The sequence below is a fragment of the Sphaeramia orbicularis genome, chromosome 22, assembly GCF_902148855.1.
Source record: "Sphaeramia orbicularis chromosome 22, fSphaOr1.1, whole genome shotgun sequence".
Lineage (NCBI taxonomy): Eukaryota > Metazoa > Chordata > Actinopteri > Kurtiformes > Apogonidae > Sphaeramia > Sphaeramia orbicularis.
The window spans coordinates 20,868,471-20,891,646 of NC_043978.1; the positions used below are offsets into that span (position 1 = coordinate 20,868,471).

Consider the following 23,176-nt stretch of genomic DNA (forward strand, 5'->3'; position numbering starts at 1 on the left):
ACTAATATAATAATTGGTGATAAATCACTAAAGAAGGGTTAAATAGAGAGAAAAATTCATTTGAAAACTGCCACAAAAGTAGCACTGGGTCTTTATGGGTTAAGTTAATTCTGCAGGTATTTAAATGGACTTAAGTTGTGCTTTTTACAGCTAGAGGAAACATACTTCAAATAATTGCTTACCGACAATACTGTGCCAATGTTAGGACATAGCATTTGTCTTCAATACAGGCCACACTGTTCACATCTTGGTGTCGGGATGCAAAGATCTCATTCTGGCAAAACAAAGTCATGCTTAGTCATCAGTGTTGTGCAACTTACTTCCAAACTGTAATCCATTACAGATTACTTGCTGTTATTTCAAAGTATTTCCTTAACTTACAATATTACTGTCTCAGAATTGTTATAAATGACATGACTGCTATGTTACTTTTGAGTTACATAAAGACTTTTGTCATAAATGGCGCATTCCCCCCAATACAAGAGACAGGAGAGCCTTGGGACGCATACATTTGCGCCCCGAAGTACATGTGGACGGATAGGTCAGTAAATAACCCTATAGTCTACGATGTTTGAATCCCAGAAGGAGCGCTTGCATTTTTTCCAACATTTAACAAGTTCAAAACACAAGAATGCCGGTAGATAAATTCGCAGTCGATAAAGAATTCTAACTAGTCACAGAAACGTTAGCTTATCTTGTCATTGCTGATCACAGGGACCATGCTAATGCTAACTAGCTTCTGTAAAACAGGGTTAGGGTTAGTAATGAACATATGACCATGTGGTTAATGGACTATCTTCTGCCACCTTCACCCCTTGGCTGAACACCAACAGGAAATACAACTTTCCTGCTGCATTTTTGATTCCTTAAGGTCTCACAATCTTGCTGTTTTTTTTTTTTTCCATTTGAGCAATTAACCCTTAGGGGTCTGAACCTATTTTGTTTTTGAGTACTTTTGAGTTTGCCTTTATATACTACATAACGAAATGTTTACTACACCCATGTTTGGTATATTTTTTTTCAGCACAACTTCATCTATCTCATCTACCTATTACTTTTTCACTTTCATCTACTCTATCAACATAAAAGGCCAAAAAACACACAAAAAATATAAAATCCGATTTGGAAAATGTATATAATTTATTGCATAAATAACACAAAGATGCTTAACGAACCTTTTCAGAGACTTTAAAAGTAAATATTGGTTCCAAATATTAGGTATATATAATGAAAACTGTAATAAATTAAAACTATTCTCAAATATTTGACATAAAAGCATATCTTTACATCTGCGTTTTCTCCGGTTTCTCCCCCCCACTGCCCCACTCCTGGTCCACCCAGTTTCCGTATCCGGTTCAGGTGGGGGTCATCCTCACCCTTACCTGTAATGCTAATGCAGTCTTTAATTAGAATCTGCAGATTCAACCAGTTTTTTCCGTTTTGAAAAAGGACAAAAAATTATGAAGATAAGGTAAGAAATCTAACCCCTCCCACCACCTCATTTTCATATTTTTACTAAAGTTTGTTTGCTCCAGTTACAAAAGTCATATCTCCACTTGTATTTGCTCTATCAACATCAAATAAAAAGTGGGAGAGTGTTTCAAGTCCACACTTTTGAATGCAATTGTCCCCAGTGGTCTACATGACTGACTTCCGATGCTACGACGTGTTGAAAATGTCATGTGATTCAATTACGGGGCCATGACCGTGGACCCCTAAGGGTTAAATTAAGGGGTAAAAAGTGTGTTGTAACACAAGTACTACTGAACATGTACAGTGTAAAATATTACTGAAAATTGATTAGTAATGCCTTACACTACTGCGTTACAGCAAAAAGTAATCTGTTACTGTAATGCATTACTTTTGTAATGTGTTACTCCCAACACTGTCAGTCACAAATTAGTACCAGTAAACTATCTTAATGTGCCCAAAATCTGAAAACATTAGCAACCAAGACTAAGGCTATAACATCTGACACTTCAGGAATGTTCACAGTGGGCTGGTTGTCCTTAAAACAGATCTGTGTGCTGCATTCCACACCAGCACTTCTGTCTCACCTTCACTTCCAGATGTAACACTTTCACAGGAGGAGGATGTTTGACTTCTGTCTTTGAGCTAAATGCCTGTTACTCTTCTCTCACTGCCTCTCTCACTATTTGCTGTTTGTTAGCGCAGCCAAGAAATGACAGATTTCATGCAGTTTATTGTTTCTAGAGATTGAATAAAGCGCGGCTTGTTCCTCTGGGAGATTACTGACAACAGGAAGCAAACACAGCAGAGGTTGTTCTTCAACATGTGTGCCTGTTTACACGATGTGTGAGTTTTAAGACACTTTTATCTCTTTGAAACACATTCGCGGTGACTAAGTAAGCTTGGAAAGTCTATTTCTTGAATCCAAATGTTTCCATTTTAATGCAAACTCGTATCAGTAAAAAATAAAAAGTGACATTATGATGAAATATTTTGCTACCAGGTATTTTCAACACTTATGACAAAAACGACTTCAAGGACACAAACTCACCTCACAATGGATGCTGGGGTTGCGGCCCCCCTGTGTGTGTTCTGGACGGTAGTACCAAAACAAACTCATCATCATCTCTCCTACAGAAACACACAAAAACAGACAAACACAAACCTTCACTTTTCTACATTGCTGTGGGCAACAACTGGGGTCCAAAAGTGACGCCAATGCAATAATAGATGTAAGCGTAATACCTCTAATGACCACTAGATGCTGCTCTAAAAAACCTGGATGCCATAGACTTTCAATAAACTCTCAAAATTCACTATGCAGTTGTACCATGGATCGGTTTGTTCATATTTCTGTTATTTGAATATTGAGGTGGTCTATTTTTAGATTACTCTTCTGTTGATAACATTCTATGGCAAATGGAAGGCTTTGATTGACAAGGTGTGTATGAGGGCTTGCTCACCTGCTGAATGTTAATGTTCCTCGCATATGTTACCTACTGTATTAAAGACTCAACGTGTGATATTTGCATGCATGTGCACAGTATGTATTTGTGAGCATGATATTCAAATGGAAAAACCAGAATGAGTCCTCCACACATAAATCAGTGCATAGGATGTTAGCATAGACGTCAGCAGAGGAGACAGCCATTAACTAAAAAAAGGGAAGAAGCTAAAATCCACAAATAACCAGCTCACAGCACAAAGCAGATTCCATTACAGATTTGCTGCAGGAACATTAACATGCAGAATTTTACATGATGAAGCTTAAAAATAAACTGATTCTTTTAAATCCACACTGAACCACTCAACGTAAGAGACTCACAATCATATGCCTCCTTCAAATCAGAATTAAAGGGGTCATATTTTGCTAAACCCACTTTTATTAGTCTTTGGTTCCTTTGTTTGTGTATTTGGACCCTAATAGTTTAAAAAGTTTGAATTTGAACCCTCCATGTGTTGCAAAGCTATCTTTATATTAATTCCGGAAAAAAATCGAGTGGATTTCTACAACCCATTTCAATTCCTGCTTAATTTGTTATGTTTTATAACTAGTTACGTAATGACATTTGCACATATAAGATCAAGATTTCCGATGAACATTTCTCAGAGTACGACATAATTGTTTATCAGCAGCAGCCGAAAATATGTCCAAACTTGGCGTCGATTACCTAAAATGTTCAGTTGTTGGTTGTATTAACAAACACAAGTGGCTGAACGGGACAGAGCAGCACAGTCAACAACCTGAAGGGGGTGGGGTCATTTGCATTTAAAGGGCCAGCGCTCAAAACGACCTTTCTGGTGTCATTACTCAGAAATAGGGTTGAAGATGGACCCGTGGAGTTGAATTAATGAAGAATTCAGACCCAAGCATAGCATTTACAGTTTATGCAGACCACAGGGAAATGTTTTAAGATGGATAATTCCATTTTAAAAAAGCAAAATATCACTCCTTCAAACACTGGATGAAGGAAAACCAAGCCTGTGACCATCAGTAGATTGTCCTCACTGTGTTGTTTTGTATGTTTTTATGATATTATGTCCCTTGTCAATTGTCTTTCTTGTCACCTTCCAAGGCACTATGGACAGAAATTAGCACTGTTGCTACAATCTGGCATATTTACAGCAGCAATTGTTGTAGATGTTCATTAATATGCACTGTCACTAATAAATAAATAAATAAACTATGTAAGCAACAATTCAATAAATACATACTCTGACTATATGTTTCTCAGCGTATCTGAATTTTTTTCAGCAGATGTATGGATCTACATTATGCTGTTTTATTCCATATTTTTCTATATTTACCTGACTCTGGATCCTCCCACAGAGCTGAGATCTTAGCCACATAAGGCAGAGACTTTTTCCGAGGTCCAGATTTCAACAGAACAGTGTCTCTGACCCGAATCAGATCCTCGCCCCTCTGGACTCCCTTGAAACATTTCCTCAACACCAGAGCCTCGTCTCCCTGAGAAACACAGCAGGAAATAGTAACTGCTCCAGCAGCTCAAAACTGACTCACCAGAGGATGAGATTCATCCAGAGACTTGTGTGTGTTGACAGTTATGTGGATAGTCAGATGTAGGAGTGAGATGTAAATAAGTCCTGATGTGACAATGATGTAATGAATCAAGATAAATTACAACACACTTAATTACACACAGTTCTATCACGGCTGTGTCAGAAAGCACCAGCATGACTTTCCCTACGTACCACAGAGAAAACCTCCTTCTCAAAGGGCAGGCCAACTGGCCGCCAGCCGTTCGTGGTTTTTTGCCGCCAGTTCTTCAGCTGCTTGGCAACCGTGTGCCCTCCATTGCTGGCAGGACTGAGCTTCTGTTTCTTTTCCCTGTTGAGAGGACAGGCAGCAGAGCCGATGCTGCCGGTGCCGCGTGCGCCAGACCTCGACCCGCTGGGCGACTTGGCACTCTGCGGACACTCCTTGGCCACCTGCAGCGGAGGCTGTGGTTGGCTGGGGTCGGACAGCGGAGTTTGAATGTGGGGCACTGATTGGCCGGCTGGAGGCACAGCGGGAATGGGGCAGCCAGTGAGGACTCTGGGGCTGGGGCAGATGGGGATGGAGGAGGGGCTGTGATGGTCGTTGAGGGTTGACGGGTAGTCGTCTAAGGAGGGAAGAGAAAAGGGAACATAATGAAATAGATATACAGAGGCCTTTAACCCTTTATCTGACAAGTGAATACTTTTGGTAATTTCAACATGCATTACAAGACAGTGACAATACCAGTTACAGTGAGGACAGTGAGTCAACAATCTCAGGTCCAATGTGGTCTACAGGGTCTGTAAGGTCCACCTCTGCATGAACAGTGAGTGTACCTGCTTTGTTAGGTACCATGAAGTAATGGTACTAATGTAAGGAATGATGTTCAAAGGGATCATGTGGATGTGGACAGGGGTCTGGATCTGCACTTATGTTGGTCTAATGTCATAAAAGTGATGTTCTTTTCACCTTACATGTGTTTTTCCTCATATCTTGTATATATATTTCTTGGATTTTTTAAATTTTTTTGGTCACTTATTGGTAAGGAACCAAATATGGTAATTTCACTGACCTTGATTTTCTACATAATAAAAAATTTAGAAAAATTTCAGAAAAGTAATGAAGTCTTGTTTTGTCCTCCAATAACACATTAAGGTTGAAATTTGGAATATCTGAGTATTTCTATGAGTGAACTATAAAGGGTTAAAGAACATCAACAACATTTAACAAGGTAACATAATGGAGATCTGAAGGATGCACTGGTATTAGTCCTGCTGAAGCAGCAGAAAAAAACAAACAGGGCCTCACTTAAGGTCCATTACAGACATTAACAGGTCAGCCACATAATAGACATCCTCATAAAGATGACATTGAAAGCACTACGACACACACCACCACCATTCACCGGTGTGTGACCTACAGTGTGTTCACTCCCATGATACTGTTGTGGTGACATTAAACTGTAATCAGTTTATTTTATCTCTTAGATGTCTGGGTCTGACCTTCATCAGTTTCCTCCACATGGACATATATTAACTCAGAGCTACATTAGGTATAAGGCTGCTCTGTTTACTGTTGTGTACCATGAAGAGACATTAGATATTTGTCACCAGTGTTGAGGAGTAATTAATTACAAGCAACAGCCTAAAATTACCATTACAGTCACTGAGAGGAAAAGTACATCGGTTACATTTACCATCAATATGTTGGTGATTGCAAAGGGGTAAAAGCTCATGCGTAGAATATAACATTCATTCTGATACTTTGCATCTTCGACCATGAAGGAACGCTGTCTTTTGGCAGATTTCAAAACAATATGGGTTGAGTCAACTTTGAAGCAACACCATGAAGAGTAAAATAGCTGATAAGGAGTCATCTCTATACCTTTTATTTGACTCCACCTCTAGTCTGCAAGTCAAAGCGATGTGCATCACTCTGAGCAACCTGAGTCACATTTGGCTGCAAACAGCTGTTTATACCAAGACAAGTGTCCACGTCATCTGACAACAATGTCCTTTTATTTCTAAAAGAATATAAAATCCTAACATTCCAGTCTTAATACAAGTTATAGTGAACAACTGTTTTAAAGGTTTGACCATAATAAAAGTACAGTTGAGGATTACATTGTCTTACCTTGAGCTTTACCTTACATTATCAAACTTACTTTAATATGATAAATAAAATAAATGCATGTCATTACATTTTAACAGGATAGCTAGTAACCTGTCTACTACTCAGACAGAAGTTCTCTCTGACCTGCTGCTCTGGTCGAGACAGTGGACAATCTTCAATATACCTCAATATTTTACTTGTAACTGTAAGAAAAATCCCTCCTGATACTGAGCTCCTGTTTACAGTTCCCTGTATATGTTTACCAGCAGCACTGGTTTCAAACCAGTTTTGCCGACTTTGTAAACATTTATCACCTGAGTAGTGACAAGAGAAGAGAGACAATAACCCCTTTTACATAGCACTTCTGTTCCGGGAAAATTTCAACTAGAGCTGCACAATATATCGTTTGAAGATCAACATCGCGATGTACGTGTGTGCAATAGTCACATCGCAGTTCCTGTGATGTAGGAGGCAAATGAACTCAACGGGTTCTCATCTAATTTCAAGGGTACCTACACACACTGCATGCAGCGCTCCACCAATCACAATTGTTCTTAATCAGTTTGGAGTGAGACGCTGGTAACAGTATTGAAAAATGAGTAACGAACAAGGGAAAATCACCGTAAATGAAGACTTAGTGCCAAAAAGAAAAGCAACGTCAGTTATCTGGAATTATTTTGGCTACAAGAAGGATGATACTGAAACACGTGTTCTGTGTCGATACTGTCTTGCACCTGTTGCCACAACGACAGGAAACACAACTAATTTCTTTGACCTTTTACGTTGACACCACACAGCTATTACAGACTCCTGAGTATTTTTTCATATCACAATATATATCGCAGGGTTAAAAAAAATCGCAATGTCAGTTTTTTCCAATATCGTGCAGCCCATAATTTCAACTTTATTCCGGAACGACGTCTGTGTAAACAAAATGGTGGATCATTTGGTCCCACTTTTATCGTGGCTTAGTAACACCTCTGGAGCTAGTACCAGAGCTGTGATGACGGTGGAACCATGATTCCAGAACGCAATGTAAAAGGAACCTCTCATTCCGCAACCAAGGTGTGACAGTCATATTAGGTGTGCGACCCCCACCCTGGGGAGGATTTAAAAATGAGCGTGGGCCATGTACAGTAAAAGAAACACATCAACGCGACCAGAAAGATGTTGAACTGGGGAGACGCTGAGATCCGCGAGCTGTTGTTACTTCGGGCGGAGGACTCTATTCATGCTAACATTTGTGGAATGGTGAAAGACGGGCCAACTCTGGAGAGGTTAGCAACACTGCTATGCTCAGGGTATTTCCAACGCACAAGTTATACGTCACACTATAACACTCGGCTAAAAGTCTGACTAGGGACTGGGGATGGAAACTAGCAATAGCTATAATCTCCTTATGTGTATCATCAGTTACTACAGGTAGTTTGTAACAGGCAGAAGTTCTACTATGTAATTTGCATTGTCCCTATCAAATAAACTTAATAAAATATAGACTGTGCTATGTCACCGCCCCTTTGATTCCAGAACGCAAGTCCGCTGTGTAAAAGTCCAGCCTGTCTCATCTCTTACTCCTTTGGCTTGGCTGTGGAAATTAGCCAATGGTGGCAAAAAGGTGGGATCACCTACTCACCTTTTTTCCAGGATCTCTGTGTAAAAGTGGCTATAGACAGAAACACAGTGGCCTCGGATTTCTTCCTAGTTTTGGAGACATCTGAGTCAGTTTATGGATCGTCAGGGGACCCCCATCCCTCCTCTATCTCTGTCACTGCAGATCATTAACACTGAGCAGGTTCTCACTCTGTTCCGATGGTGTAAGGGTATTTTTGCTAGTATTACACAATCACTCTTCATTTGGTGTTGTGATAATACAGAATATGGTAGATACACAGGATAATGAATCACACCTAACCATTAAAATCATAGCATTTGCAGGAAAATTCCTAGGTTTTCACTAATAGTGTTTGATAAGTTACTGCATTCAATCTGAAATACCTTTTTATTTCTAAATAGGATTTCAATAAAGGACTGCTATGGTTGTCCTTCAACTTCACAAAAAGCATATCTGGCTGTAAGATGTCATGTGAGATATTATGCATATCAAGATAGTTCTGATCATGACAGGAAATGAGATCACCTGAGCTGATCTTCACACCAACTGTCACATAGTGATAAAATTACTACACAGTTGGTATTACTGATCACATATTATACAGAGGGCAACAAAAGGACACCTAGTAACACTGTAGAAACATCCCAACTATCAAATATTAACCTCTGGGACTGAAAAATGAAGCATGTGTGAAAATAGACCAAAGACCTCTAAGTTAAAATGACAAGTTTTACAGCAGAAATGACTATCTTTACAACATATTTACAAAAAAACACTTTTGCTTTCTATACTTAATTTCCTGCTCTGGTGACAGCTGTACAGTAGGTGAATTTGTAACTCACTGAACCAAAAATACTATGCATATTTACGGTGTGGTACTTGTTTTTCTTCCTGACAGGCAATTCTACAGTAGCTATGTCTAAGGAGTACCATTAACAAAGTCACCAGAGGGTTCTGCATTTAATAATGATGACCAGTGTCAGCTGTTAGTTAGTCTCATAATTAGCTCATGCAGCTGTTTATAGTATGTTTACTCATTGCATGTGTTTCACATTACTGTTCTCAAACACAGGTGGATGAGTTAACATTTATTAAGGAGCTGATATTACACGCTGGGGTTTATTATTACAGTATTAGTCAATGCGGTCAATATTTTCAGTAAGCTCTGTTATCATCCCTCACTCTCCTCCAATTCCACCTACTTCTTTCCATAAAACCACCCAAGCAATGGCTACATTTTGAGGCTTCAAAGTAAGTTTCACAAACCAGTAGGTGACAACAGAGGGTTGGTACAATGTTTCTAACTGTCTATGGCAGTATTTTTTCAACCTTGGGGTTGGGACCCCACGTGGGGTTGCCTGAAATGTCTAGTAATTGATAAAAAAAATAAATATATGATGAGTTGAGAGACAATCCCAATCCATAAAAGACATGACAAACTCTGAAGCTGAAACTGAAGCACTGTGGTACTGTTTATCTTTCAAATGTTCATTGTGGTCGGTTAAGACGCTGCAGCTCTTTCATAATTCATAGTTTGAGTTATTGTTTGTTCAGTATTAATTGTCAGCCTTGTAAATCCAAGCTGGACTGACTGCACATATCCTGACCAAAGAAAATAAAATTCTCACTTTGCGCAGTAATCTACACCTGGCTTTTCTGCCTCCGTCCATAATAATATACATTATATAGACTAAATGTCATCTAAAATTAACATTTATTTGCAACGTAGTAAGGCAAACTATTACATGATCAAAAACAAACTAATTTTAGCAAAAAAAAAAAAAAAAGTCTCTGTTTTGAATGTCTGGGATCAGCAGAAATTTGTGACTTTAAAATGGGGTCAGGAGCCAAAAAAAGGTTGGAAACCACTCGTCTATGGTGGTGAAAGCTGTGCATTCACCTGCAAGTTTGTCTTAACACACATTTTCTTGATCCTTCTCTGTTCTGGCCCCTTTCATACATCAGGCTCAAAATAATTTGGTGAACTATCATAACCACATACATTTATATTTGCTACTTCAACGTTTTCAAAATTAGCATTGCTACCCATATACATAAATCATGAACATGCATTAGCTTGATGGATCATCTTCGTGTTATGTCACACAACTTTCTCCTCTTTCTTTTCTTAACAAAAACCTTGACCAAAATGTTTCCAAATGTCATCTAAAAAATGAAATTACTTGATATGTTCTTGCACATGAATGATGTGTGGTGTTACAAGCGGCAAAGTCAGTTGAACTGCCAGAAATCTCATTTTTGATTTTATGGGTTTTTTTTTGTTTTTTTTTTTACTTATTTTGCATGTATGTCTAATTGCGTATTTGATCACAGTAGGAATACATTTTTGCACCTTGTGTTGCATGGGGACACCTTTAACCCTTAGGGGTCCACACTAACGGTCCCATGACTGAATCACCACATTCTGAACATGTTGTAGCGTCGGAAGTCGCAAACGTGAGTACAAGTAGAAAATGAGGTGCGGCAGGCGTTATATTTCTGACCATTTCTTTGTCATTTTTTGTCCTTTTTCAAAACGGAAAAAAAATGGTTGAATCTGCAGATTCTAATCCACAGACTGCATTAGGATTACAGGTAAAGGTGAGGATGACCCCCACCTGAACTGGATGCAGAAAACGCCTATGTAAAGACATGCTTTTATGTCAAATATTTGAGTATAGTTTTAATTTATTACAATTTTGATTTCATATACCTAATATTTGGAATCAATATTCACTTTTAAAGTCTTTGAAAAGGTTCATTAAGCATCTTTGTGTTATTTATGCAATAAATTATATACATTTTTCTAATGAGATTTTATATTTTATGTGTATTTTTCGGCCTTTTATGTTGACATGGTAGGTTAAAGTGAAAAAATAATAGGCAGATGAGATAGATGAAGTTGTGCTGAAAAAAGATACCAACATGGGTGTAGTAAACATTTCTTTATATAGCATATAAAGGCAAAATCAAAAGTACTCAATATGGCCAAATACGCTCATACCCCTGAGGGTTACGTGTTAAGAGAACAGTGAAGAAGTTTGTCCCATGCGTGTCTTTCTCTTTGTCTTGACGAAGAGATTTGAGATTTATCGAGGGTTTTTGGGAGGTTTATTTCTCAGACTTTTGAACCTTGTGCATATGGAAGTTGTCTCCCTCTTGGTAATGCACTCAGTGAGGTGTGTATGTATATTTATGTTGTATGTATCTACTCTCACTAATAAGCTATGTTAACTGTGCTTTTGTTCACTGTTATTTATGAGCAGTCTGATGGTCAGTTTTATGCTGATGTTTTAAACAAGTGAAATAAATCCACCAGTGTCCAACAGTGGTCCAGTGTATTTCCTGGAGGGAGTGAAATATTTTCATCTGACTCAGCTCTGGTGAAAAAGAGCAAAGTTTCTCAACCTTCACAGCAAAATCCTGTGTAAATAATGTTCTTATGAGGTGACGTTCATGTGCGCACCCACACAAACACACAACACACAGACGCTCACGCACCACACCACCCATCGCACAGTTCTTACAGTTCTCCTTAGGCTTGAACGCAGTAACATGTTGCTAACATTCACTGAGCTCATTAGGTTTCAGCTGCACACGCCTAGTATTCACTGTCCGGCAGCTTGTATTCAAACAGAGACAAAAGAGGTCTTGGCCTTTATCAGATTTTTTTGTTACTTCCCACTCAAGTGACATTCCACAACAGGAGATTAAAGATGCCTGACATAATAGCTATTCTCAGCACATTGTACTCTTTTGGCAGTGTGTTCAGGAGGACATAGCATACTAAACAGTCCAGAAACTGAGTTTACTATACCGTCAACTTTAATACCTGAACTTATGTGCACATCCTGCTATTGTAAAGGACGATACAGGCTTATATGGACTGTTGAGTGGAAAGAATGCATTTAGTTTATTAGTATGTTTATGGGCAATAAGTATTGGGATTATAAAAACTTGAAAATTAATGTGCAAATAAAATATTCATTTATAAAGCAGTGAAATTTAAAACAATTAACAGAGGAAAAGGCAAATGCCGTAAGTAATAAGAAACTGAATTTATAAATGGAATTAACATTATTGTCCAACTTTATGGGCTACAGTGCATAATGTGTTTTCAATGTCAAAATGTTGTGTGTAGAGGCTAAGGTTAATATCAGCCAATTAATCTGATTTTTCTTTTTCCAATCGAGAGATATTTTACTTTCTGGTCCTCTCGTGCTCAGTCAGTCTTTTTAAGTGTATGTGTGCTTGTGCGTGTGTGTGTGGGGTGATTTTTAAACTTATATGTAAAACACTTTGCGCTACGTCCTCACCGTATGAAAAGTGCTATATAAACAAATACTGACTGATTTTAAAAGTCTACTACCAGTCGACCTCTACTTCTTGGTTAACAATATGCACTTTGTGACACTTACTTAACTGCTATACCAGTTTTAAAGGTACTCCTCTTACATTATTTTAGTTAATTGTTTTATTACCTACTTTTTCTGTTGTTACGCACTGTTTTTATTCTAATACTTCTGTTGTCTTGACTTGCAACAAATGGCAAAAGAATTTCCTTTAAGACCATTAAAGTCACATTTTATCTTTTTATTTTATTTAGACCCAAACAGCCACTGGCAACTCCAATCATCTACTTAAGTGAAATGTTTAATACCTGCTGATACATTAATCCTATCAATACATGTAAACCACAGGTGTCAAACATGCGGCCCGGGGGCCAAAGCCGGCCCGCCAAAGGTTCCAATCCGGCCCGCGAGATGAATTTGCAAAGTGCAAGTTAGGGCATCAAACTCAAAAATAATATCACAATAACTTATAAATACTGACAACATCAATTTTTTCTCTTTGATTTAGTGCAAAAAACATTAAATTATGAAAATGTTTCCGTTAACAAACTATCCTTTAACAATAAAATGTGAATAACCTGAACAAATGTGAACAACCTGAAATGTCTAAAGAAAATTAAATGCAATTTTAACAATATTCTGCCTGTTATTAAATGTTTTGTGTCTTTGTAGATCTGATCTGTAATGCATATATATATATATATAAATGATAAGTAGAGGCATAATATTGATAAAATTTTACTTATATTTCTTTACAAATTTCATGTTTGTCAGGTTATACACATCCTTTTTGTTTGGATAGTTTGTAAACATAAATATTGGCATAATTTAACGTCAATTTGGAGTTCTCATTATTTATTGGCTATCATGCTATTATTGTACTGGTCCGGCCCACTTCAGATTAAATTGGGCTGAATGTGGCCCCTGGAAGAAAATGAGTTTGACACCCCTGATGTAAACGATTGGTGTAAAATACAGTTTGTCATCTTTTCATGGTCATCAGATATGACCAATTTGGATGTTCAGAGGCTCCATACTGAACGTGGAAACACCATTGTCTTCTACAACATTGATTCTCCAGTAAAACCCATGGAGTTAGATCTATGACAGTTGTTGGAGAGGCTTATTTTTACGTTTAGTCAATGATATATTTTACTGGAAAAGTCACTTTTTCTTAGGTTTTCTCTGTTTTTGATAAAATAACCCTCAAATGTAAAATCAGAATAGTGATTAAAGTACATGAATAGTAAATGAAATATAGGAAAATACCAGATTTTCACAGAAAAACTGCAGAATACAGAGGATAATATAATAATAAATGGTGATAAATCACTTCAAAAGGTTAAATAGAACTGCCACAAAAGTAGCACTGGGTCTTTATGGGTTAAACATGGAGTTTGCCAATATCAGCTATCAAATATCTCCCATGACATCATCAAGTCTATAAAGAGATGTGCACAAATGTTACATACTGCTCCTTTAATTTATGTTTTTAACTTATAATTGGATGATATTAAATAAATCCTGCATAAGTGTTTCTATGACTCTCCTGGTCCTCCCTGCATGATGACTCAGCTCAGTGTTTTCAGTAAAAACGGTCCTATCCTGTATTGTATATCCTATTTACACAATCAGATGTTTCCAAAGAGTAAACACAGTGCGACATACCATCCGGTCTACTCACCTCTTTTGACGCCATGGTTACATTTGGTGCAGTCCGTGGGGCTGAAGGAACACCCTCCTCACTGATGGCTGGAATCACACTGGTATAAGCCGAGTAGCCGCTGATCCTGCAGGGATCTCCGTAACATGCTTCCACTGAGGTGCAGCAGTACACTGGATGAGAAATCCCTGAGGGCTGTGTACTCCTGCTGGGGAGCAGTTTGGGTCTCTTGCCGCTCCTCGGGCATAAAGTGAGGGGTGATATGGCAGACTGGGAAGTGTCCGGGTGGCTGAAGTGGACGTAGTAGCCGGGGAAGCAGGTGTAGGTGTGTGGGCTGATGGTTATGGCTGCTGGGTGTGAGTGATGGTGATGATGATGATGGTGGTGATGGTGGTGGTGAAACACCTCGGACACGGAGCCGTCCTCTGGTTCCTTAAAGGTCTTGTCGTCCAGGAAGAGGGCCAGTCTGTGACAGTATTCCACACACCTCTCCTGGGAGCAGCAGTAGCAGGAGGACACCTCGGTCTCCACCTGCTCCTTTTTGACTGTTTTTAAGGGAATCCAACTGTAGAACCACGGTGGAGCTTATGTTTGAGACACTCCTGCTCCCCTGAGGCGCTCTTCCACTCGGGATCCAAAGTCTCTGTCTTACACAAACTACATCCCTGGAGAGTAGAACCCAGCTGGCAATGGAGATCCTCTGTACCCTGTTTTCTGTGCTTCAGTTGCTCAACATGTTTGGGCTTTGTTGTTCTTTTGGTCTGCGTTGTTCCTTCACACACTGGCTTACACCTAATTTCATCCTGAGTTGCTGTGGCTTCACTTTCGCTCTCCAGTTTAACCTCCTTCTTTTTTTGCCGTTTGGTTCCGTATGGGCACTGGTGAGTTTGAGCAGCGTCGCAGCGGTGAGGCCTGCCTGACGTCGAGGCGTCGGCGCAAACAAACTCAACCAATCGATGTTCTGAGCCTCCGATCGCTTCTGCTTTTTCCGTCTTTCTTTCAGCCCTGTTTTCCCTTCTGCAGGGACCTTTTTAGTTTGATGTCCTCTGGGTTCATGTGCGCAGACAGGTTTATCTTTAAGCGGACCCTCTTTAGCCGGATTGTCGTGCGAAAGCTGCTGTTTCTTTGCGGGATTCGACGTACAAGGGTCGTTTTTGTAAAGCAGCAAGCTGTTGACGGCCTCGGCGTTCAGAGAGGCCATTCTCCGCCTGCGAGGCTCAAAGACAGGTGCGGATAGCATGAGTAAGGCGTTGGATTGGTTGATTTTTGGTTCCAGTGTTTGCTGATTGGATGGGTAAGGTTTCTTTAGTCCAGTTTTAACACATTTGGTCCGTCTTTGAGCGACACTGGAGTGCAGCTTCATCTTGACTTTTGCGCTCTTTTGTTTCCCGGTTCTTGGCGCGTCCTTTCCTCCACCCATACCTCCTTTCTCCTCTAGACGGGTGAGGAGGACGCAGCAGTCTAACGCATCCCCATCCCCCACCATCAGGGTCTTTCTCCTGTGTCCATGTGGTTCTTTTTTATCCTTCCTTTTCTTTCCTTTCAACTCATGTTTTCTCTCCTTAGCTTTTTTCAACCCATCTCTTTTTCCTTTGCTCGCCTTCTCCTTTTTGGCCTTGCTGTATTTCGCTGTCTGGCTCCGCTGAGCTTTCACCATGGTCTCAGCGTCCGGTAACAGATGCAACTCCTCTTCATCCACAGGGCTCAGGTCTAACAATGATGAGTTTCTGCTCAGAGGGCCCCTTCAGTGAGCTTCATCATGGATTATCCCTCGGGTCCCACACACTCTGTGAAGAAAGGACAGATGACATATTTAACTTCAAACCACAGAGACTCATTCAAGAAATCTTTATCTGTGCATGACATAATGTAACAGAAAAGATCCTGTGATGCATTATTTAAACAACTGGCTTTACTTAGTTTGCTGTCAATTCCCAGCCCCCTTAGAGAGTAAAACCACTTAGGTAACACTTTCCATGACATGCAGATACACAGTATATATGCTCATATAGAGCAGCTGTGAGAGAAGCTAAGATGAAGAGTATATAATGTGATGTTTGGGTATATATTCAAGCCTGAGGCCAGATTCCTCCCATCTGCCATAGCATGTTCAGAACAATTTACAGTTTCAGCGTCACATTATTACAACACTTACTTAATAATGTATGATTATGTTGTAAAATAACTCAATGTTGTGGTTTAGTTCAGTCCTAAAACACGTCGCTGTGTTCAGCCACTACATTGTATGATTGTGAACTGGTGGACGCAGAATAAAGATCCACAATAATCAACATTACAGGCATTCCGCACGCTGGCAGCTAAAGTACAGAAATGCAGAGCACAAAACAGGCGAGGCATCTTTATTCACGATATAACAGAGGTGTAATTTTAGCCACAGATGCAGCCTACAGCTAAATGGTATGCCTTAACAAAGTAGAGATAATTAGATTAAACACGAAACTGCCGCAAAGAGTGTTTCACCCCAAAGGAGTACGTACTTTATATCATGTTAAGGTTAAAAAGGTACCGAACTCCGAATCGCTGTGTGGTATGAAACCTTTTCTTCACCATCTGGAGACATAAAAACAACCACTATGATCCAATGACTTGATACTAGCAACAAATACACTTGTCACACAAAAGCCTCTTCAGTTTCCATGTCAACAGGCTGGCAGCGGGAACATCAATGACAACTTTACAATAGACGATGAGCTTTAGAAGTTTCTGTAAATCACACTGACGCATCATACTCTCAGAGACAACAAATATTTAAAAGTTTAAACAAAAACCTTTAAAGTTATCAGTGATTATTCTGGCCAGTGACCTTTATACAAGAGTCCTGCGTGCAGTGTAGGAATGGATTTTTCTTCTTTTTGTAACCCTGAAACATAATTATACTACTTGACCTCCAACAGCTGAGGCGACTTTAACCTTTTAGATAAATTGAGTCTAAAGTCAAAACACCATTAAGCCTGGCTTTCATTAATAGCTGACATACTGTACAATAGAATATTTAATTGAATAGCTGCAGTTCTATATGTTCATGGTAATAAAGTCGTACAGTCTCCGCTCGATAACATGAGTCTTTTACAGCAGGTTCAGGCATAACGTGCAAAGCTTAGCACAAATATTACAAAGTAGCATTCATTATTCCCTTATCAATTGTGATTATTTACATAATCACCCGCAGTCATATTCATTCAACTGTATTAAAACTACTGGGTAAAACTAACAGAAATAACATATTTCATCATTGATGCTTTTTAATGATATCATGTCGTTGCACCTCATTCTTCTGTTGAGGTCAATGAGCAAATGAGGGTAAAGCACGTTATTTTAATTTGGACCTTGGTCAAAACATTTCAGTAATGGTTTCGAAAATTAAGTCCACGTCTTATCTGCCATGGTCAATCATTACTGACAAAACACAAAATAAAATGTTCAGTCACAAAAAATATTAGACCATCAAAACCTCATCAAAAAACAATGGTTATGCAATCAAGTACTAACGCCTGTGTTGTATCATGACTAATACAGACAGAAAAGAAATCATGGAATGCCTAAAAGCACTGTTTTGTCAGTACAATGCCATAGCTATTGATGTAAGAACTGAAGTGATTTTGGTTATAATAATAAAAAAAAAAAAAACATGGAAAATGGATAGAATCAGCTCTGAAATTAAACTCTTATGAGCAGTTTTGTTGCTATCATTTATTTGTCCAAACAAATGTACCTTTAGTTGTACCTGGCATTAAAATAAACAAGAAATGAAGAAAACAAGGGTGGTCTAATTTTTTTTTTCCATGACTGTGTATGTTCTAAAAATGTGTGTCAATAAATGCGTCTTCTTCGTAAGGTGTATGTACATAAATACAATACTATTACATTTATATCACAATGGTGACATACTGTTCTCAGAATAGAAAATGATATTGTATAAACACAGTTATTAGTAAAACAAGTCATATTTCAATATTGTGACAGCCCAGGTACGTAGGTGTGTTGAAGAATGAAGAACTTTTTACACTTCCCTGAATTTTAAGGGCAGTGGTTTAATACAAACACACATTTCACACATTCTGAAGTGTGAAACCTCCCCCAGATCACGGCAAGCACAAAACAGCCAAAAAAGGTGGTGGTCTTGGGTTCATTTACACTTTCCAGAAAAGTCACACATTCGGTAAAATCATAGGAAATTATTCAAGATTATCATTGTGGAAAAAAAAACACTCAGTGATCTATTATTCAGCACCAATTGACATTTTACAAACTATCGCTATCAGCAGAAGTGACTGATTGTTAATATTCAGTCTCTAAGTGGAAATACCGACTTTGAAGAACTTATTTTTTTTAACACTCAGTTTGATGTTAAAAAATTCTGATTTATTCATCAATGTATTTATTAGGTTGAATTGCATGTCTAATTCAACATTTTTCTGGTTTCTTATTAAAACAGCAGCAGATAATGATTTTATAATAATTTTTCGCTATATTCGTTGAATGCTCTTTATTCTGACAGTAATAAATAAGTACTCTGACATATAAAAAGCCGGTGTCTGTGGCGTCATTGACATTCATTCATTTTCTGAACTAATTAATCCTCGGGAATGGTCACAGGGGCGATGGAGCCGATCCTACATCCATCCTGGACGTATGTGTCACCAGTTTATGCAGGGCTGATATATACAGATCATATATAACCATTCACTGTCACATCCACAACCATGGTGGATTTAGATTGACCTACTGACCTATTACCCAGGGGTGTCAAACTCATTGTAGTTCAGGGATCACATTCAGACCAATTTAACCTCAAGTGGGCCGGACCAAAAAAAAAAATAGCATAATAGCTCATAAATAATGACAACTCCTATTTTTTCCCCTTTGTTTTAGTGCAAAAGAAACAAAACAAAAAAAATTCAAAAGCATTAAATTATAAAAATATTTACATTTACAAACTATCCAAACAAAAAACATGTGAATTATCTGAAAAAAATGAAATTTCTTAAGAAAATTAAGCGCAATTTTGACAATATTATGCCTCAACTTATACATGTGCTTTACGGATCAGTTCTATAAAGGCACAAAACATTCAGTAACAAGCAGAATATTGCTAAAATTGCACTCACAATTTTCTTGAGACATTTCAGGTTATTCTCATTTTATTGTTAAAGGATAATTTGTTCATGTAAATATTTTCATAATTTAATGTTAGTTTTTGCACTATAACAAGGAGAAAATTTTTAAGTTGTCATTATTCATAGGCATAACATGATATTTTTTCCACATTAATGAACCAAGAAGAAAATTTGGAGTCATTATTTATAGGTTATTATGTTATTATTTTACTTGAGATCACAATAGTCTGTATGTGGAACCTGAACTAAAACTAGTTCAACGCTACCCAAGTTCATTCCACGGGCCGGATTGGACCCTTTGGCGGGCCGGATTTGGCCCATGGGCCGGATGTTTGACACCCCTGTATTAACCTATTAATGTACATGTCTTTGGATGATGGGAGGAACAGAGAACCCTCATAACCACAGGGAGAACATGCAAACTCCACCGACAAATACCCACACCATGATGTCGGTATCAAACCAGGGACCTTCTTGGTGTGAGGCAACAGCGCTAACGAGCCAACAAGTCAAAAGACGTCCCAGTGGCTAATGAGTCACTGAACTTCCTGTTTACCTGTGTGCACTCGTATCACATGACCGGAGTGTTACACGTGTAGATAAAGCTCTGACAGTTGTGAGCTAGTGGCCCAAAGGCAGAGAAAATGAAATTTCACATTCATTGTTGTAAATACTCAGCAAAAAAAAACATGTTTTACTGCATTCTAAAATACTTTGAAACAATGCATTCTCTCAATTAAGTACTCTGAAAAGCAAAAGGCAATCAAAATCGTTAAAATCTGTACTTCCCTTAATATATTCATCTGAACTTTGACACCCCTAGTATAAGTTGGCACATTTTTTTCCTCTTCCTGTCTTTCCTATCTTCTTTTTCTTCTCTCCTTTCTTTCTATACATGATTATAATTAAGCATTTACATAATGACTTCTATTGCAAGCTGATTACTTTGCATGTCTGATATGAAAAGTCTATATTTGTAATGTAAACTGTGCTGTTCTAAATAAAGTATATTAAAAAAAACAACAACAACAACGGCAGAGAAAACACAGCCAACATTTCCATTTCCCCCAGTAGCAACAGCATCTGCACAATAATCTAGAGAAGGAAGAACACTAAAGGAAACGGTAACAAGAAGAAAGATGACGGATCAAATCAACAGAGACCAGGGTCTGGGGGGTTTTCACAGAGGGAGCTAGTTTGCTTGAAATGGGTAAGCTACACTATGTGGACAAAAGTATTGGGACACACTGAATTCAGGTGTTTCTTTTATAATAGGGGTGTGGGCTACACAACTATAATGACAAATGTCAAAGTATAGTTTATTACCCCGCCCCCCGAAAGGGAGGCATGGGGTATGATTTTTGGTTTGATTTGTTACCTATGCCAAGGAACGGCAGAGGTTAAGTTTTCATTGGGGTTTGTCTGTTTGTTTATTTGTTAGCAAGATAACTCAAAAAGTTATGGAAAGATTTGGATGAAATTTTCAGGAAACGTTGATTCTGGCACAAGGAAAAAATGATTAAATTTTAGTAGTGATCGGGTGGGGGGGGGGGCTGATCTGCCTTGGCAGAGGTCTGTGCTCTCTGAGTGCTTTTCTAGTTTGTTTCTTTGTTTGTTTGTTAACACTTTAGCAGCAAAACTATTGGTTGAATTCATACCAAATTGGGTTTATAGATTGCCAGTGACCCACAATAGATGTCATTACATTTTGGGAAAATAAGTCAAAGTTTTACATTTTTTATTAATTTTTTCAATCTTTTTTTTTTCTCCCATTTGCTTATAATGGGCAAAATTTCAAATGTCTCGAAAAACATCACTTTTGTTTCAATTTACTTCACACTTGGCACATATATAGAGGCAATAGATATGCCCGACATCACCATACACATAGACATGATGACATTAGCTGGATCAATGCCAAAATAAGCTACAATATGTGCGAGGGGCGGGGTTTGTTGTGCCTGGTACCACTTGTTATTGGTTAGTTTTGTTACCTCTGCCAAGGACGTCATGTTTTCATTGGGGTTTGTCTGTCTGTCTGTTAGCAAGATAACTCAAAAAGTTATGGAGGATTCTGATGAAATTTTCAGGAAATATTGATACTGGCACAAGAAACAAATGATAAAATTTTAGTGGTAATTGGGGGGGGGGGGCGACTGATCTGCCTTGGCGGAGGTCTGCGCTCTCCAAGTGTTTTTCTAGTTTGAATTGTTATCTTTGCTTCCAAAATACCTCAGAGATGGTTTTTACTTAATTTCTCTCAGTCTTGATTTTGTTATGCTTGTCATGGATAAAAACACAAAATCAATGTTGAGAGAAATTACGTTAAAAAAACCCAACTCTAAGGCACTGTGGAAGCAAAGATAACAATTCAAACCAAACTAACCAATGAAATGATTTTTTCATCACAATATAAAACTATATTATAGCATTTGTCGTTGTTGTTTGCATCTCAGACTTGAATTCAACGTGATCCAATACTTTTTGTCCATATATAGTGTATATTCCTGAATCATGTAGCCCACTGGCTCACTAAGAGAAAACTTTTGGGGTTCAAGGGGAACGTATCGGCTGAATAATCATTTTCATGCTCTGAACTATCATTATTTCACTGACCCTTAAAAAACACAGTCGACCTCTAATGTAGATGCAGCTCCAGTAAATGATGATGACAGGATGTGTAACTACCCAACTTGGAGAGTCAAAGCAAAACCCAACAGAGCAAATGTACAGAAAGTAACAAAAACATAAACCTTGGTTAAGCTTTTAGGTACGAAAACCACAGTTTATGTCGAGCGGATCTAACTTGCAGACAAGCAGCTAATCTTGAAAGGAGTGGTGACATGAAATGATTCCAAAGCACAGGCAGACTCAGGGTTTTTTTTGCACTGCATAATAACACAGGATTCATTTCATCAGCTGCTCATTTACACTCAAGTTTTTATGTGCCTTCAACTTATCAGCAGATCTTCTTCTTTTCAATTGAATAATTCCCTCTGCTCTAATGAAGGGTTAGAAAAGGAGAACCTGTGTGTCGCTGAAGTACTTAATTACAAAGAACAGATAGTACACGGAGCTTCATTCAATAACTCAGACATGCATCACATCTTTTGCACTAAACTGACTTTGACAGCGTGTTTCTAAAACCTTTAACACTTTTCTTTTTCTTCTCGGCACCTTCACTGTCAAAACAAGCTGTAATCTGTTTCCGAACTGCGCGTCTTCTTCAAACTGAGATGATAACAGAGGTTTGAGTGATCCTCTGAATGCAGACCCCACTTAAATCTGGAGTGGGCAGAACTATCCAGCTGACCATTTTCAGACCATCTCACGGCTTGGGTTTTGCCCTCTATTGCTGGATGACGCGGTGAACCGTGAAATGCAATCCATGAGAGAGAAATTTAATTCCAGATAACAAGAGGACAGAGGGAGCCTCGCATTGAGTTTCTGTCTGTGGATCTCAAATCAGTTGCTTCATTTGAATAAGACGAGCGTACACATGGAGGGACAGGAACTTATTGAAGAGCATCATTACTCCTCCCAGCAAGACCACAACCACCACAACAAATAAGCAGACACAATAGATTTAGGGGTACATTTAATACTGCGGTCATCGCGTTGCTTTTGTTTCTTCACCACACATTGTGGAAAGTAATTTAAAAACAAGAGCTATTTTAGTTTACACACTCTTGTACACAGCAAACACAAAAGTTATGAAGGGATTTCAGGAAACATCAATTAGAAACGTTAAAATACTAGTTTGGCATTTGTAGTATTACATCCTTCAATAGTATGATTTATTTACACTTCACCTTCACACTTAGTATTTAT

General features: G+C 38.5%; 1 protein-coding gene across 1 annotated transcript in view; it reads right to left on the minus strand.

The window, feature by feature from the left end:
- bahd1 (bromo adjacent homology domain containing 1) overlaps positions 1-23,176 on the minus strand; it is a 36,312-nt gene that overhangs the window by 5,515 nt on the left and 7,621 nt on the right. The window contains 8 exon segments of the mRNA XM_030126780.1: positions 183-274; positions 2,522-2,601; positions 4,279-4,438; positions 4,684-5,093; positions 14,229-14,286; positions 14,289-14,765; positions 14,768-15,081; positions 15,084-15,994. Coding sequence (XP_029982640.1) covers positions 183-274; positions 2,522-2,601; positions 4,279-4,438; positions 4,684-5,093; positions 14,229-14,286; positions 14,289-14,765; positions 14,768-15,081; positions 15,084-15,864 — 2,372 coding nt within the window. The 5' untranslated portion in view covers positions 15,865-15,994.